Source organism: Dermacentor albipictus, chromosome 1 (assembly GCF_038994185.2).
Source record: "Dermacentor albipictus isolate Rhodes 1998 colony chromosome 1, USDA_Dalb.pri_finalv2, whole genome shotgun sequence".
In the NCBI taxonomy this organism is placed as follows: domain Eukaryota; kingdom Metazoa; phylum Arthropoda; class Arachnida; order Ixodida; family Ixodidae; genus Dermacentor; species Dermacentor albipictus.
Window position 1 is genome coordinate 26,278,627 of NC_091821.1, and position 15,731 is coordinate 26,294,357.

At 47.7% G+C, this 15,731-nt stretch overlaps 1 protein-coding gene across 1 annotated transcript; it reads left to right on the forward strand.

Annotated features, from left to right (window-relative positions):
• The first annotated feature begins 3,919 nt into the window (after positions 1 to 3,919).
• LOC135909431 (uncharacterized) lies at positions 3,920 to 15,191 on the forward strand. The gene is made up of 3 exons (XM_065441387.2): positions 3,920 to 4,147; positions 8,098 to 8,335; positions 14,923 to 15,191. Exons 2-3 carry the CDS (start codon positions 8,126 to 8,128, stop codon positions 15,082 to 15,084), a joined length of 372 nt encoding a protein of 123 aa, XP_065297459.1. The 5' UTR covers positions 3,920 to 4,147; positions 8,098 to 8,125; the 3' UTR covers positions 15,085 to 15,191.
• The last annotated feature ends 540 nt before the right edge of the window (positions 15,192 to 15,731 follow it).

Genomic DNA, 15,731 nt, shown 5'->3' on the forward strand with positions numbered 1-15,731 from the left:
TCAAGCCGCAGTTGAAGCACCTCTGTTCCCTCGCCTAGGCAAGCTGTCCTTGGGTGCGAGTTGCCTCCGCAGAAGATGCATGGTCCCTAGGTACGAGCTGATGTCGGCCGGGTTTCCTTGCTGCGTTGCGGTTTTCTGCGGTGTCCCCCTGTGTCAACGTTGACGTCCTCGCATGGCTTCCATGATGCGTGTGGTCGCGAACTTCGTTGGTGTTTCGAAGCTTTCCTTGCTGTTGCTGAACGGCCTCTTTTAGACTGGCTCTCACCAGAGCTGTTGCCAGAGACAGCTTGGGATTCATTTGGAGGGACTCGGAAAGTTTTTCATCCCGCAGGCCCACGACGAACCGGTCCCTGATGAAGCACTGCTACAATTCTCCGAAGTCGCATTTGTCCGCCGAGACGTGTAGAGCAGTCATAAGCTGGTCAATGGACTCGCCAGGCATCTAGTGCGGTTTGTGAAAGCAAGCGCTCTCGTAGACGACGTTGCTCTCCTTGATGAAGTAATCGTCGAACTTCTTGACCAGCTCGAATTTCTTCGAATCTACTGCAGAAAGGCTGAATGTGGCGAAGATGTCCCTTGCTTGTCGGCCCATGGTGTAAAGCAGAATGCGTACTTGTGCCTCTTCCGAGCGCTCATTCAGGCCCGACGCATAGCGATAGTCGTCGAAGTGCAGTATCCACGCCGGCCTCTCCGAGGTAGCGTCGAAGTCCAGCGGTGGCGGCTGCTGAAGGCCCGGCGGCGAGGCAGTGGTCATTGCAGCCTCCTTTTCTTTTGACGACGTCTCGGTCCTCTTTTTCCAATCGCTTTAAAAGTGGGTGGATCACATCACTTCTGACACCATGTCGTAGCGGTGCGCGCCGCTATCAGTGCGTGATCGGCGAAAGACCGGAGGCGTTTGTAAGCGTCTGTAGTCCAACCCGCCGGCAGGTAAAAGAGCCCCACCTTTATTTCCAGAGCAGTTTAAGTGGAACCAGCGTGATGTCGGTGACACGTGGTTCCATACATGCGTCAGGCAGAATGAATGGGCGTGTCATGCGGGAGCGTGCTTTCAGCCGCACGGAAATACATTCCAGCACAGGTGCTGCTGGCCCTATATTGAAAGCGATCGTCTTATGTGACGGACAGAGGACCGGATGCACGGACGGGCGGGCTTCCTCGTTCAGTTGGCATAGAAATACTTGCCTATTAAAGATAGATAGAATAAACTTTATTGTCTACCGGGTGAGGTGATCTACCCACCCCCCGACACGCAGGTCAGGGGGCGGGAGCCGCCGCATCAGATGCAGGCTGGGAGGCCTTCGGTAAAAATGCTTAGTCTTCTCTTTCAAGAAAACAGTGAACCCCAAAGGAGTCCATCTACATCGGTACAGGCGAACAGAACGAAGAACTCATAAAGGAAATTAACTAACCATCCAACTTTCGGCAACTCGATTACGCGACAGAAGTCCCTATCACTTTTTCCCTTGGCAGACTTATTCTTTAGAATTAGCACTATTGTATCACTCCATTTTTTTTTCTCCCGTCATGAACTCTTCAGATAACGACGTTTAAGTGCGATTACCTTTCCTATGAACTCGAGTAGACTGAAAGCTGCTAGTGAATGCTGGTGCGCGGACCTGACATATAGGCCGGCGCCTGCACAGTGCCGTATGCCGCTCATCACACAGAGAGGGTCTTGTTCTCGTTCCTTATTGAAATGGCGCGACCCACCCAAGGGGATCGGCCATGAATTGAACGGTGAAAAAAACGTTATCATTTTTTTAGAAAAATAAGGGGAAATGAAATAAGTATCTTGTAAATGTGAATAAAAATGTCTACTGTTATATATAGTAATGATAAAATATTTAACTAGTGCAGTAAAAATTATGTGACCATAAGTAAACAGGACAATTTTAGCATGCGATTCTTTTCGTCCCTTGCAGATAGATGCAGAGGGCTTCACAAGCATTCCTGTGGCTGTAACCCAATACGGTAACCCCAAACCGCAAGAGTCAAATTCAAGCCAAGGTTTTGTATGGGTTCTCCTAAAAAAGTTTTGCTTTGAATGATGAACCAGCGACATGTCAAAAAGAAGTGTTGCTGATATTCAGCCTCTCTGCATAAAGGACGCAAAGCTGATACAGCCAGGCAAGACCTGTGGAGATAAAAGTTCAATGAGGGGATCGGCACCGCAGTCTCGTAATCGTTACTTCAATTTTTCTAGTTGAGCACCATTTGGTGTTCCAAGGAAAATTGAGATAGGGGAAGGCCAGTATTGAGAACGATAATTTGGCAATTTGTAGTAGTACATTTAGATGAAAGCTGATGTTGATAAAATGGAGATTACAGGACTGTCATGAGATGCTACAGTGAGTGCATCCGCATATTCATTTAAGGCCAGACCTTTGTGGCTAGGCACGCACAATAAACTAACAATATCTAAATGTCTTGGAATGAGAGAATAGACTGCTTGTAATCAGATTGACAAGTTGGACGTGGTTAGTGAAGAACAGGCACACAGGCAATCGGTTAAAATTACGGCTGCTGACAGAGAGGATGATAATTTGCGTAAAGCTAAAAAACTGCCAATAATTCCGCCTGAAAGATAGGTGTGAATTCAGGTAGTCCAATGAAAAAAGACCAATTTAGACATGGTGATTCAATGCCCACACCTGCCTTCGCTTCACAGACGGAAACATCAGACGCTATCACACTCTCTGTATCTAGGTGTGTAAGGCGGCTTTCTCAAATACCATTCAGATATTCATAGGGCAAATGTTCAGCATTGTTTGGAAAACTATCACCAAGTTCAATTTTAGCGACTGGAACAGAGGAATTTAGTAAGACCACCTCGCATGGGTGAATATTTATGTGTCCACCAGTTTTTGTGCGAAAACAACTTGAGGGCAATTTGAGCGATACCACTGATGGCTAAAAAATGAGGCCGATTCATTAACGAAAACACATTGTGAACTCCTCTGTGGAGATGCATATATATTTAAGAAAGTTTGTACTGTTGGGATATGAAATCGCCTGAGAAGAGAAGGCGGGTGTGCTTCTTGATATAAGATATTAGCGACAAAGTTAGGAAGCCCAAGACATAAACGTAGTGCCTCTTGTTCTAATACAACCAGAGGCCGAATTCTGCATGCAGGTTCGCCAGAAAATAAAACGCAGCCGAACTATATTATCGGACGAACATACATGCAATGATCATAATGTAACAACATACATGTAATAATAGATCATAATGAGGGCATGAGCGCCATCCTGACCGATTTCTAGTAAGTCTACGCAGCATTCCTACTGTGCGTGCTCCCTTTGAAGTATTGTGCTCTTTACGTGGACTCAAATTTGAGCTTTTCGGTGCTTATGACGCACAAGTTTTTAGTTGAATTCACCTACGGGATACGCTCTTATCCATAAAGAATCCAGATTTGCACAGGAATGCTTTGAGGGAAAACTAGGATTGCGCTTTTTCTGATATTAAGAGAGAGATTAATGCCATCAAGGTGCAATTGAAGGCTACTTATATAGGACTGCAGCGTTTTGTACGATGCATGTATATCTACCGAGGCGGCGAAAACTGCGATGTCACCGGCGTATACGTAAACATGCACATCCGATTGAAAAGCTACAGCACTCATTAAAACCCTAACAGCAATGGCGATAGGACTGATCCTAGCTCTTGCCTGTTTATACGTTAATGGAGACATTCCGCATTGACAGCAGTAAAATTCCCTGTTGTTTAAAAATTCATAAACCCACGCGACAAAATAATTTGACAGACCTGTATTCTGGGGCACGTTTATTCGGCTTACATGCTGTACACTGTCATACGCTTTATTGATATCCAAAGTGACTACAGCAGGATTTCGCGAACGTAGCCCACGTCGTCGTCGTCGTTGTTGTTCATTGCTGCTCAGGTCGAGCGCTCGCGGTTACGATTTTGGCAGTGCTTTCAGCATGGTCGTCGCGGGCGGGCGCTCGCGCCTTCGAGCACGGACCGTGCTGCGCCCGTAACCCGTGCCAGAGCCTTCGTTGACGGGGCTGCGAGTACCTGGACCAGCTGCTGCCGTAGCCTCCGTGAAGAAGGCCGAGTGCGTCGTCCAACGGGGCGTAGCGGCCTACTGCACGCGGCTTGCGCCTGCGGCTACAAATCTTCGAGGTAAGCTGCCGAACACTTCTCATGCCAATACGGCTCAGCCTGCGCCTTCCAGCGCAAGGGGCGTTGCTCAGCAGATCTCGAGAACTTAACGGCCGAAGAGAATGCGTGTCGAATGGCATTCAGTGCAGTAAATGCACCGTGCTGTTTCTTTAGCGTGTTTATCGTGTGCGCTAGTTCGCACTGTCCGTCATCTAGGCGTGGGAGCTTTGTAGTTTTTTTTTATGCTTTTAGTTCCATGAGTTAACGAATCTGAAGTCCCGAACGCATCACGCAGGGCCATAGCGTGGATACAGATAAAACATATGTTGTGGGGACTCCCTGAGTTGCTGTTTTTGAGCGTCCGTAATTCCGCGGTTAAGACAACTGGTTGATGTGTTCATGATCTGCCATGTGTTATCTTCACGCGACGACGACTTTCAACCACGTTACTCTGCTCTAAGCGTGCACGTTAATTCCCCGCTCACGTTAACACGTTTGAGTCTGGTAAAAGCACTGTTCTAAAGAACCCTAAAAAAAAAAAGACTAGGTTAGTTTAGACTAAAAAGTATTGTTTTTTTGCGCTGATACCCCAGTGCCGATACGTAGGTTTGACATGGTAAATTGCGAAACGTTTATTTCGGTCGTTGCAAGCAAGTTTGTCTTTGGCTTTTTTGTGAAGTAAATGTAGTCCATATTTAACCGATAAGCAATTAACTTGACCAGAGCACAGTGTAGAAATTCTTGACGTGGTGGTGAGCTGGTGCACGAAATTCAAAGCAGGGTAGTCACCCGTTATTTTTTTTTTCTGGCAGACCAAGGGTCTTCTCATGGTAAGAGTGACCTTTTTGTTGTAGAAGAAGAGCAATTTCTTAATGCAGCTAAATTATCGACCTCCTTATTGTCTCATTTTGGAATGCCAGGTTAATCGGAGCCCGATAAACCTGCAGCTTCGTTGAAAGGAGAGGAAGTTGGATTGTAGTTATTCTAACATACCTGTGTTGACGCGAATAGAGCGCAGATTGATAGCATAATGCAGGTCCTGAATAATGCCCTGCCGGTCGTAGCCGAGATGCCACTGTATTATAATGTAAGCTATCTTATCTAAACAAAGGAATGGACTACTAAGCGCAAATAACAAGCACCGAACGCGGTCGAAGTTATTTTGAAAGCGAATCACTAGCGCCACAACTATACAGTGGTGCTAGAGGCATGGTGTAGGGCAGTTCAAGGTGAAGGTGCGCGCAGCGGAGTGTGGAAGCGTATATAAATTAATGCTTGCGTCGATCTGTGCAGTGCAACTTGATTTTTCCAATGGTCGCGCGTGTTTGTGGGGCCCGTATCGCATGCAGTAGCCCCCACCTCGCAAGCAAAGCTTTCTTATTGAGCTTTGTCTAGTAGCAATGGGCCCGGTTACACGGTACAAACGCTTTTCTGAATGATGACAGCAGCGGAATCTCTGTAGATAAGACATATATAGTACAGCATGCAAAGCTAGGTAAAGGCAAATTAGTGTTTTTTTTTCTTATGAATTAAAGATATGTTGGCAGTCTGGCAGTCTTCCAGTTCTCTTGTTACATTTTCAGTCATGAGGTGCTGCAGCATTAGCTTATCGAGCCATCATTCGTCAGATTGACTAATCTACTGCCGCCTTGTCCCTGGACATATTTTGAAAAGGCAAAAGATTCTGTTATTTCCAGTCGATGCCACAGTTCTGGATTGCCTATTCTTCAGTCACCCCTTTTCCGCACTCTCACAGTTAAGTTGTCCGTCACCATAGTTGAGTTTAAATTTTTCTCATTGCGAATTCGACTTCTTTAGTGCTTCATTCTCGCGACTGCATGTTGGTGCACGTATGCGTACTAACTTTATTTTATACCCCTCGTTTAGCTTTATGCTGATGACATCACCATCATAATCATCATCATCATGAGCCTATTCTATGTCCTCTGCAGGACAAAGGCCTCTCCCTGCAATCTCCGATTACCCCTGTCCTGCGCCAACCGATTCCAACTAGCGCTCGCACATTTCCTAATTTCATCGCCCCACCTAGTCTTCTGCCATCCTCGACTGCGCTTCCCTTCTCTGGCACCCGTCCTGTAACCCTAATGATCCACCGGTTATCTAACCTACGCATCACATGACCTGCCCAGCTCCATTTTTTTCACTTAATGTCAATTAAAATATCGGCTATACCCGTTTGCTTTCTGATCCAAACCGCTCTCTTTCTGTCTCCTAGCGGGATACCTAGCATTCTTCGTTCCATCGCTCTTTGCGCGGTCTTTAACTTGTTCTCAAGCTTCTTTGTCAGTCTCCAAGTTTCTGCCCCGTATTCCAGCACCTGTAAAATGCCCCGATTGTACACCTTCTTTTTCATTGATAATGGTAAGCTTCCAGTCAGGAGCTCACAACGTCTGCCGTATGCGATCCAACCCATTTTCATTCTTCTGAGAATTTCGTTCTCGTGATCAGGGTTCTATGTGAGTAATTTACCTAGGTAAACGTACTCCTTCCCAGACTCTAGAGGCTGACTGGCGTTCCTGAACTCTTGTTCCCTTGCCAGGCTATTCATCATTATCTTTGTCTTCAGCATATTAGAATTAATTGATTCCTAGGTACAGAACTTAGCCAGCAGTGAGAGTTCACCGGTGTTTTCCACTATGTCCTTAAGTATTGCATATCCTTTCCCAATTCTCTCTTATCAGCAGCGCCACTGTAGCAGATTATGTTCTGAAGTCAAGAGTTTGACAAAAATTGTCTGGTCGGGATTAATCGTAGTCAAAGGTAAATTGAAGGCCGAGAACAAACGACAAAAATACAACATTTTAGGCACTGATATATGGGAACCTTGCTCACAATAACCAGACGTCTTGTATTGCGGTTTTTGGGGGTCGGTGTCTTACCTTGGACTATAGGCGCTCATTAGCCGGAAATGTATATGCCTCGCCAGCTGCATTAACTTCGCTAAGCCCTGTGACATCCCAGGTAACGCCAGATAATTCCCCAGAGCCCTACTGAGCTAGCTTCACTCGATAGGATGCGCGTGTTGAAAGTTTCCACGTTTAGTATTTGTGACGGCTTGTTTGGATCCATAAGCGCTTAGCAGTCTCTGCTGCGCAACGGTTTGACTGCGCCGGAGCCGCTGGGGACTGAGAGTAAAATGTTAATTGCAAGATTCGTGAGAAACGCAGGAATCAACTACTGCGCCAGGGCGGTTGATTCCCGTTATGACGACGGTATGTATTTTATTGTCGAAAGGCCTTTCTAATGGAGTTCTACGTTAATATAACCCTTCAAGCTTCCTGCAGATTTTTTTTACCAGATTCAGGTGCCACTTAAACTGAAAAAATGCAGTGCTTCGCACCGATCGCCATCAGTACTGAAACCCAACGTTCTGCCTGTGCTCCGTGTAACACCAACACGGATGAACGAATATCTTGAAACTGTGCCATTTTCGTGATTCGAGGAAATTATCGGAAGTCATACGCCGGTTTCACAGAGCTGCTGAATCATCAAATAATCATCCAATTACTGATATGTGGAGACAGTTTGTCATCCGCATCAAAATTTGTATATACGAATCTGGCAGTATTCGCGATGACGTTGCAACTTGAGAAAATGGTAATTCTGCTGTGTGAACAAAAAAATTATTAGATGTATACAATACTTACACATTGCGTCCGAATGACGAATTCCTTTTTTTCTTTATTGCGACTCTCAACTGAAACGCAACTCTTTTGTTTGCAGACGACTTTCATTGGGGACATAGACAACTGACTGCTTCGGAATGATCTAGCACTATATGGATAGCAGATAGTTTAGCAATGCCCTTGCAAAATGCACTCACAAGATGAGTCGTGTCAACACATACATACAGAAGTTTCTTTCTGGCGCTTTCATAACATTTGTGAAGTCGTTGCTTTTGACAATTCAAACATTTCGATTTTAGTTTTGCTTTAACGTTTTCTTGACAGATAGTGGTCGCACATCCGGACAGAAGCAATGTCGAACACTAACGTCTCCCGCCCACCTTCCCAAGTAAGCGTGACGGGGTCCAGCAGCTCGAACTCACGCATAGAAGTGAGCACGGTGCAAGTAAACGAGGACGAGCAGGCCGGTAACTTGACCATCTACGGTGGAGGTCAGTACAACATCCGGACCACCGTCTCGAAAGAAGGCACTAACTACCAAATCGCGGACCCGACTGGCCAGGTGAGTGTTGGTGGATGTAGACTAGTTCCTTATTACCATGTCTACAGGTCAACTGACAGGAATCAAGATATAGTCGCTTTGGTCGAAAAGTGATTGTTTCAGATCAGTCGCTCAACCCTTGATTTTTTCAGCTTTGCTGATGAAAACGCTTACTTCGTGTCGAGGGTGGTATGAACGGAGGCGTTACGTGAAAAATACCGAGAGAAAGCGTGCGCGCAATGCAAGACAAAGATTCCGGCGCAGCTTGTGGGTCTGGATCATATTGTTACGAATGAAGAATGGGTTTATTTACAATGAAAATGGTAGAGAAGACATGGGATGGTCCGAAACAGCCGATCACCCAAAACCCTCGCACGCTTCTTCTTTCTCTTCCACGCTCCTCCGATGCGGCGTTACATTTTCCTCCGGGCCAGACGAAGCTCACCGAGCGAGTCATAGTGCACGTTGATGGTGCGGTTTCAATCGTGCGACGTGCACAACTTGCGTCTTGCGTGAACGGCTGTTATAGCCGTCACTTTAGCGATGACATAGGTCACGTCACTCAAGCATTTGAGAATGACGAACGAGCCTGAATACTTGGAGAGAAGCTTTTGGCCATGTCCCCTTTTCCGAACCGGTGTCCACAGCCACACGAAGTCACCGGTGGTGAATCTGACGGGCAGCTGTTGTGCGTCGTAGCGAGCCTTAGCATGAACATGCCACGATAGGGTTCTGAGCCGGGCAAGTCGACGTGCTTCCTCTCCATGACACAATATCTGCGTGACAGAAGCATCGTCGTTAAGTGCAAAAGGAAGTATGGTGTAGAGAAAACTTAAGAGTATGGCGAGCGTAGAGGAGAAAGAAAGGTGCATGCGTGTCCTGTGACTTCATGCTTGGCTGTGTTGAAGGCACACGTGATGAACGGTAATATGGCATCCCAGTTCTTATGATCCTCTGAGACGTACATTGAAAGCATGTTGACCGGGGTACGATTGGTGCACTCGGTTAGACCATTGGTTTGCGGATGGTAAGGCGTGGAATGACGATATTGAGTTCCACAAAGGCGTAGCAACTCTTCCATGACGTCAGCGGTGAACTGCCGGCCGCGATTGCTTATCACCACACGAGGAGCTCCGTGGCGGAGGATAATCGAATGCAGAAGAAACGCCGAAACATCGGATGCTGTAGCTGAGACAAGTGCCATTGTTTCAGTATAGCGTGCTAAATAATCCACGTACACGATTATCCAGCGACAGCCAGTGGAGGACTTGGGGAAGGGATCGAGCAAATCTGCACGCACTTTCCCAAAAAGTGAAGTCGGTGGTGTAATCGGTTGCAGAGTTCTTGCAAGAGCTTAGTCGGTTGTTTGTGGCGTTGGCAGACATCACAGCTGGCGTCATGCTGCTTGGTTGTCTTTCGCGATTGAGGCCAATAGAAACGTTGTCGGAGGGGGTGGAGCGTTCGAGTGAATCCAAGGTCACCGGATGTAAGGTCGTCGTGCATGGCCCGAAGTACAGCAAGGCGCAGGTATTTCGGGACGACGAGCAGCAGTGGAGCATCGTTGTTTGAATAATTGTTGTGGTGAAGCAGACCGTCCCGAAACACAAATGGCATAGCCTGTTCAGATCTGTGGGTCGCATCATTAACTGGCTTTCGTGAAGGGTCGCGCTGTTCGTTCTTGAAGACGGCAAAGTCAGGCAAGTCCGATGAGATTGTAGTTAAGTAGTCGTCGAAATCATCATCATCAGTACCTTCGCTCTGAGAGGGGCGACAAGATAAGCAGTCGGCATCTGTGTGGCATCGACCACTCTTTTAAGCAACAGAAAAGTCGTATTCTTGAAGAGGCAAGACCAACGACCCAGCCAACGACCCGGCTGGGTCACGCAGTCCGACAAGCCAGCAGAGAGAATGACGGTCGTTGACAATCTTGAAATGGCGGCCATACAAATAAGATCTGAACTTGTGGATGGCGGAAACAACAGCAAGACATTCCAATTCCGTGACTGTCTAATCGCTCTCTGCCTTCGTCAAAGTACGACTTGCGTACGCAACGACGTGTTGGCGTCCGTCATGAAACTGGACGAGCACAGCACCAATGCCCACACCACTTGTATCAGTATGCAGTTCGGTGAACACCCGCCGCGGTTGCTCAGTGGCTATGGTGTTAGGCTGCTGAGCACGAGGTCGCGGTATCGAATCCCGGCCACGGCGGCTGCATTTCGATGGGGGCGAAATGCGAAAACACCCGTGTACTTAGATTTAGGTGCACGTTAAAGAACCCCAGGTGGTCGAAATTTCCGGAGTCCTCCACTACGGCGTGCCTCATAATCAGAAGGTGGTTTTGGCACGTAAAACCCCATAATTTAAGTTCGGTGAACGCCTCCGGATCAAAATGGCGGAGAAGTGGCCCAGAAGTGAGCAAAAAAAAAATGGCGGAGAAGTGGCCCAGAAGTGAGCAAAAACTTCAGCTGCTGGAAAGCAGTCTCACACTGAGCGGACCATATGTAGGGAGTGTCCTTGCGGAGCAGCTCAGTCAGCGGATAAGCAAACTGGGCGAAGTCTTTAATAAACTTGCGAAAATAAGAAGAAAGGCCCAGGAATCTTCTGAGATCTTTCACTATCTTCGGCTGCTTAAAGTTGCGAACAGCCGAAATCTTTTGGGGATCTGGCCCGTATACCGTCCTTGTCGATGAGCTATCCCAGCACGAGGGATTGAATTAAGCTCACCGAAACGACACTTCTTAGAGTTTAAAATGAGGCCAGCCTGTCGGATGCAGTCCAAAACAACGCCGAGCCGCTGGTTCTGCTGGTGGAAAGTTCGGCCGAAAAGAATCACGTCATCTAAATAACACACAAATCTCCCATTTGAGACCACGGAGGATGGAATCCATAAATCGCTCCAAGATTGCTGGGGCATTGCATAAGCCAAGTGGATGACGTTAAACTCATAGAGCCCGTCAGGCGTAACAAAAGCGGTCTTTTCTCTGTCATATGGGTGCATCGGTATCTAACAGTATACTCGGACCGGAGGTCAATCAACGAAAAGTACGATGCGGAGTGAAGGCAGTCAACAGCATCGTCAATCCGTGGTAAGGGATACACGTCTTTCTTTGTGACGGCATTTGGGCGGCGGAAGTCGACACAAGATCTCCACGAGTTGTCTTTCTTTTTCGCTAGTATAACAGGAGCTGCCCAAGGACTGCAAGACTCCTGAATAACGCTTTTCTGCAGCATGTCATCAACCTGTTCAGCGATCACATTTCTTTCCGTGGGAGATAAGCGATAGGGTTTCTGACGTATCGGAGTCGCTTGCCCGGTGTTGATGCAGTGACGCATGCGGGATTGCGACAACATCGAATAACGCTCGTGTTGAGTAAAATCAAATACCAGCTGACGTGTCGCAGGCGAGAACTTGTTGGAATATGTCCTGCTCGGAAGGCGACAACGACTTATTTATCATACGTAGCAAGTGATCCGAATAGTTGGGAAATGGTCGACTGATGTCTGAAGACGCTGCAACTGCTCGTACATCAATGGCGGCACGCACTTCAAATGTTACCAATTTAAGTCCGACTGGCACGGTAACAGACTCCGTACAAGCGTTCATGGTCCACAAGAAAGCGCGCCCGTCGATGGCTTGAACAATAGATCTAGGGACCAACACATTCTTTTTAATCGCGTTCTTAAGATCTGGCTCCACAGGAGCACTGCATGATCCCATCCGTAAACGCGAAGAACTCACGGGAACAAACATGGCTGTCCGACCAGGCAGTAACACATCTTGAGACAGCGAAAACACGTCGGCTTTATCGGTCTGCAAATCATCAAGTATGGCGATTGGCAACGTGCTCATTCGTAAAATCTCTACAGTCCCACAGTTAAGTGTAGCGCTGCATTCACGTAGGAAATCTATGACAAAAATAACATCATGAGTTGCGTGGACCAATACAGTGAACTCGGCTCTAAAGTCTCTGTCCTCCGATCGCAACCAAAACCGAACAAACACCAACAGGGCGCAATATTTCCCCGCCAACTCCACAAAATATTTCTTTGGGATCCCAAGCGAACATAACTTTCTGTCCTAAGCCATCTTTGCAGCGAAGGCTCATAACAGAAATAGTGGCACCCGTATCGACAATAGCAGTAGTCTATACACACTCTATACACCGTCTATAAGTAGTCTATACACCGTCTATACACACTCACACACACCTTGTTCTTCAGCATAACAGACGGAGGAATTGACGAGTCTGACCATCCCGCGACCACAGCTCCATCAGCCGCACCAACTATAGTTTCCCAGCCGCGGCGGGGAAGGCGACCGACGACGGCACGGGGATGGCGAACGGCGCAGTCGGGTCGGCGGCGGTGTAAGGCTGCGCTCGGAGGCAGGCGACTCATCGCGCGATTGAAACAACCCCTGTTGTCGCAGAAGATGGACTTCAAATGGCGCGGGCGCGTTTTCGTGCACACGAGCTGTGCACGCCGAAAAACATGGCGGTCGCTTCGGGCAGCGGCGACAAAAGCGCGCAATATGTCCTCGGGAACTGCAGGCGTAGCAGACGGGTAGGTCGTGGTTGAAACTAAATGAAGCAGGTACGCGTGGCGCCGGGTATGATTCCGCGGGAGCATGTCGTGGCATCGGATATTCCGCAGAAAAATGTCGAGGTGTTGGGTGGTACTCCGTAATGTCACGACGGGCTGGTGAGGACTGGTGGTGACTGAGACTCGCCGGGAGAGACCGAAAGCTCGTGTTACTTAACTGTGGTTCTTCAGAAGGCGGTCGGCGGCGCTCGATGCGATGTTCTCGCCACCAGGATGGTGGTTCGGGAATGCACTCGTCAAACGAGCACTGGTAACCAGCGTCTACTCCCTGAAATCGTGCTAGCTCTTCTTGAACCACTAGACGCACGATCGAGGCGAAACACTGCAAACGAAATACAAGTAGTGCTGCTTACATATGACTGTCCTATATTCTCTTTTTGTGCTGTTTATTAATAAGATGCAAACATGTTCAGTGCGAAATGAATCACCAATGTGCAAACGCGCCAATCCAGAGAATTTTCCTGTTAGAATGAGATATGCCGGAATGGCGACCCGCAGGTCGCGGACGCTATATATAGTGTAAACTCGAGTGTCGAGTCACTGATAGGTCAGCAGGTACGCGCGGTTGTTGATCTGCGTCATCAAACCATCGATCTGCAAACACAGCTTCACAGTGTTAAGGGTAAAGGTTGATGCAACAAATTACATCTAATCCCGCGGGAGTTAGCAGCTGCACGGTGTGCGACCTCGGCAGGTGTCTACAGTGTAGCCTACTCCATCTAACCGTCCCGGCTCTCTTCCAGCGACTATAGCGCATGTAGCATCTTTCAAACCGCTCCTCCTTTACACCGAATCTTTCTTTGCTTATCTTTCGTGGGTTTGTCGTACCTGGCCAACTGGGTTGAGAGAATACCTACCTTACCACTCCTTCCCTCGGGCAAGCTAGCGCTTTGAAACGCTTGGCGGATGTGTCCCGTCGCATAGGAATAGTTTAGTGATAGAGGTAAGAGCGCGCCAGTTTTCCCAATTCTTCCCTGTGGCAGTTAGCGCTTTCGGACATCGCACTATTTTTGAGATCGGCCCAGTTTACCCGTGCACAACCATCTGGATCTGCCAAAGTCGTAGGCAGGAAGAACGCGCCCGGCGTTGTATGTTGTGTAACATTGCATGATAAATGCGAGACACGCGCTTGAGGCGAACTTCACGCATAGCTGCACGTCTCCTTGTCATGCCTGCGCTGTACTGCGAGGTACAGCCTTGGTAACAGTCACACAAAACGACGACGCATAAACCAGACTAAAACGAAACAACACATAGGAAAGTAGTATGAGCTTCGTTTACATTGACAATCATCATGAGTTTATACAACATTCTTTTCTGAATATTTGCTGCGCGATCACAAATGTCGCGGCCATTATTTTTTTCCGCGTGTTGTGTGTATTTTTTTATAATGTCATTCAATTTAGTAACAAACTAATCACCCTTTAAGCCACATATAAGTATTGCTTCCTCGTCTACTGGCATTGGTCGCACATTTTTCAAGCACCAGAAGCGAAACAGCTGCTTGCGGGCGACTGCCGGCCCTGATAAGGTCATCGCTGATGAGGCACTGTTAAGGTGTATTATACCTGAAGATAAAATGACCGAGGGTAGGTAGGCTCTATCTGCTGCAGGCTGCAAACAGGTGTCTCTAATTAAACTGCTTCGGTTCCCGCTCACCCCGACCCCACCAGCTTATGCGAACCCACCAGCTTATGCGCGGACCCGAGAGCGCATTTCCGACTTGACAAGCAAACGCAGCAAATAGCAGTCATCCAAGTGTGGAACATGAGTACGTGATGGCCGATGCTTGAGTGTGAGTCACGGCTGCACATTGAGCGCTGCAAGGAATGACTAAGGACTGCTGACGACATACCAGGTTGCTTTCGATATGTTTGCATCTCCTGCCAACTTTTTACTTCTTTCAGTTACCACCACTGACGCGCACTTGAATCGTCTCGCTAACACTGAAATCAGTGATTTCGTGAGTGCGCTGTTGAGTTGGACCACTTTTTCTTCTCCAGGTGAAGAACATCAACTTACCGAATACACGCTCACCGTCAGGCTTGCCAGGCAAGTACGAGAAGCGAGTGATAATCGATAATGGCGTTGAGACCATCGAGGAGTACCAGAACGACCGGCTTGTGAGCCGCACCGTCAACGGAGTTGCACAGCCAGTCTCCTGAAGAACGGGAAGTGATGCCACTCGCAGCCCACAACTTCACTCTCGAACGCTCTTTGCAAATAAATTAGGCCGTCATGACGGTGACTCATTAAAGACGCAGTGCCCGAATCACCCTTGTCACTAATGTGCGTCATATTACTTGAGTAATCCGCCCCGAGTACGAGCGGTATTCATGCACTTCTGCCGAGAAACTTCCCTCCTTGATCATGCCCTCCTCTATATACATCACGTGTGTACCTATCAAAATGTTAATATTAAAATCAATAGCAATATATATTTATGAAACACCTAGCCAAAAGGTAATATTAAAAATAAAGCAGCACATCTGTGTTTTTTTATATATAAATGATTTGAAGCGACGTAACGACTGCCGAGAGATTATCTTGGTTTTTTTTTTTTTTAGTACACACAAAAGGCCTGCATCAAGTCTGGAGCATGGAGTGAGACGAATTTGCGGCACTGTATCGTAAGCTGCCGTTTACACTGCATTAAGAGGGGTCAACTTCTTGCTCGTCTGGCAATTATTGTGCTATTACGTGAGCGGACCGAAGCTGCATAGCATGCGCTCGCGCGGATGCTATAGCGCCACTGTCGAACGTCGTTTTCCCGGATGTACCGGCTGTGGAGGACAGTTCGGTATGTAATTGA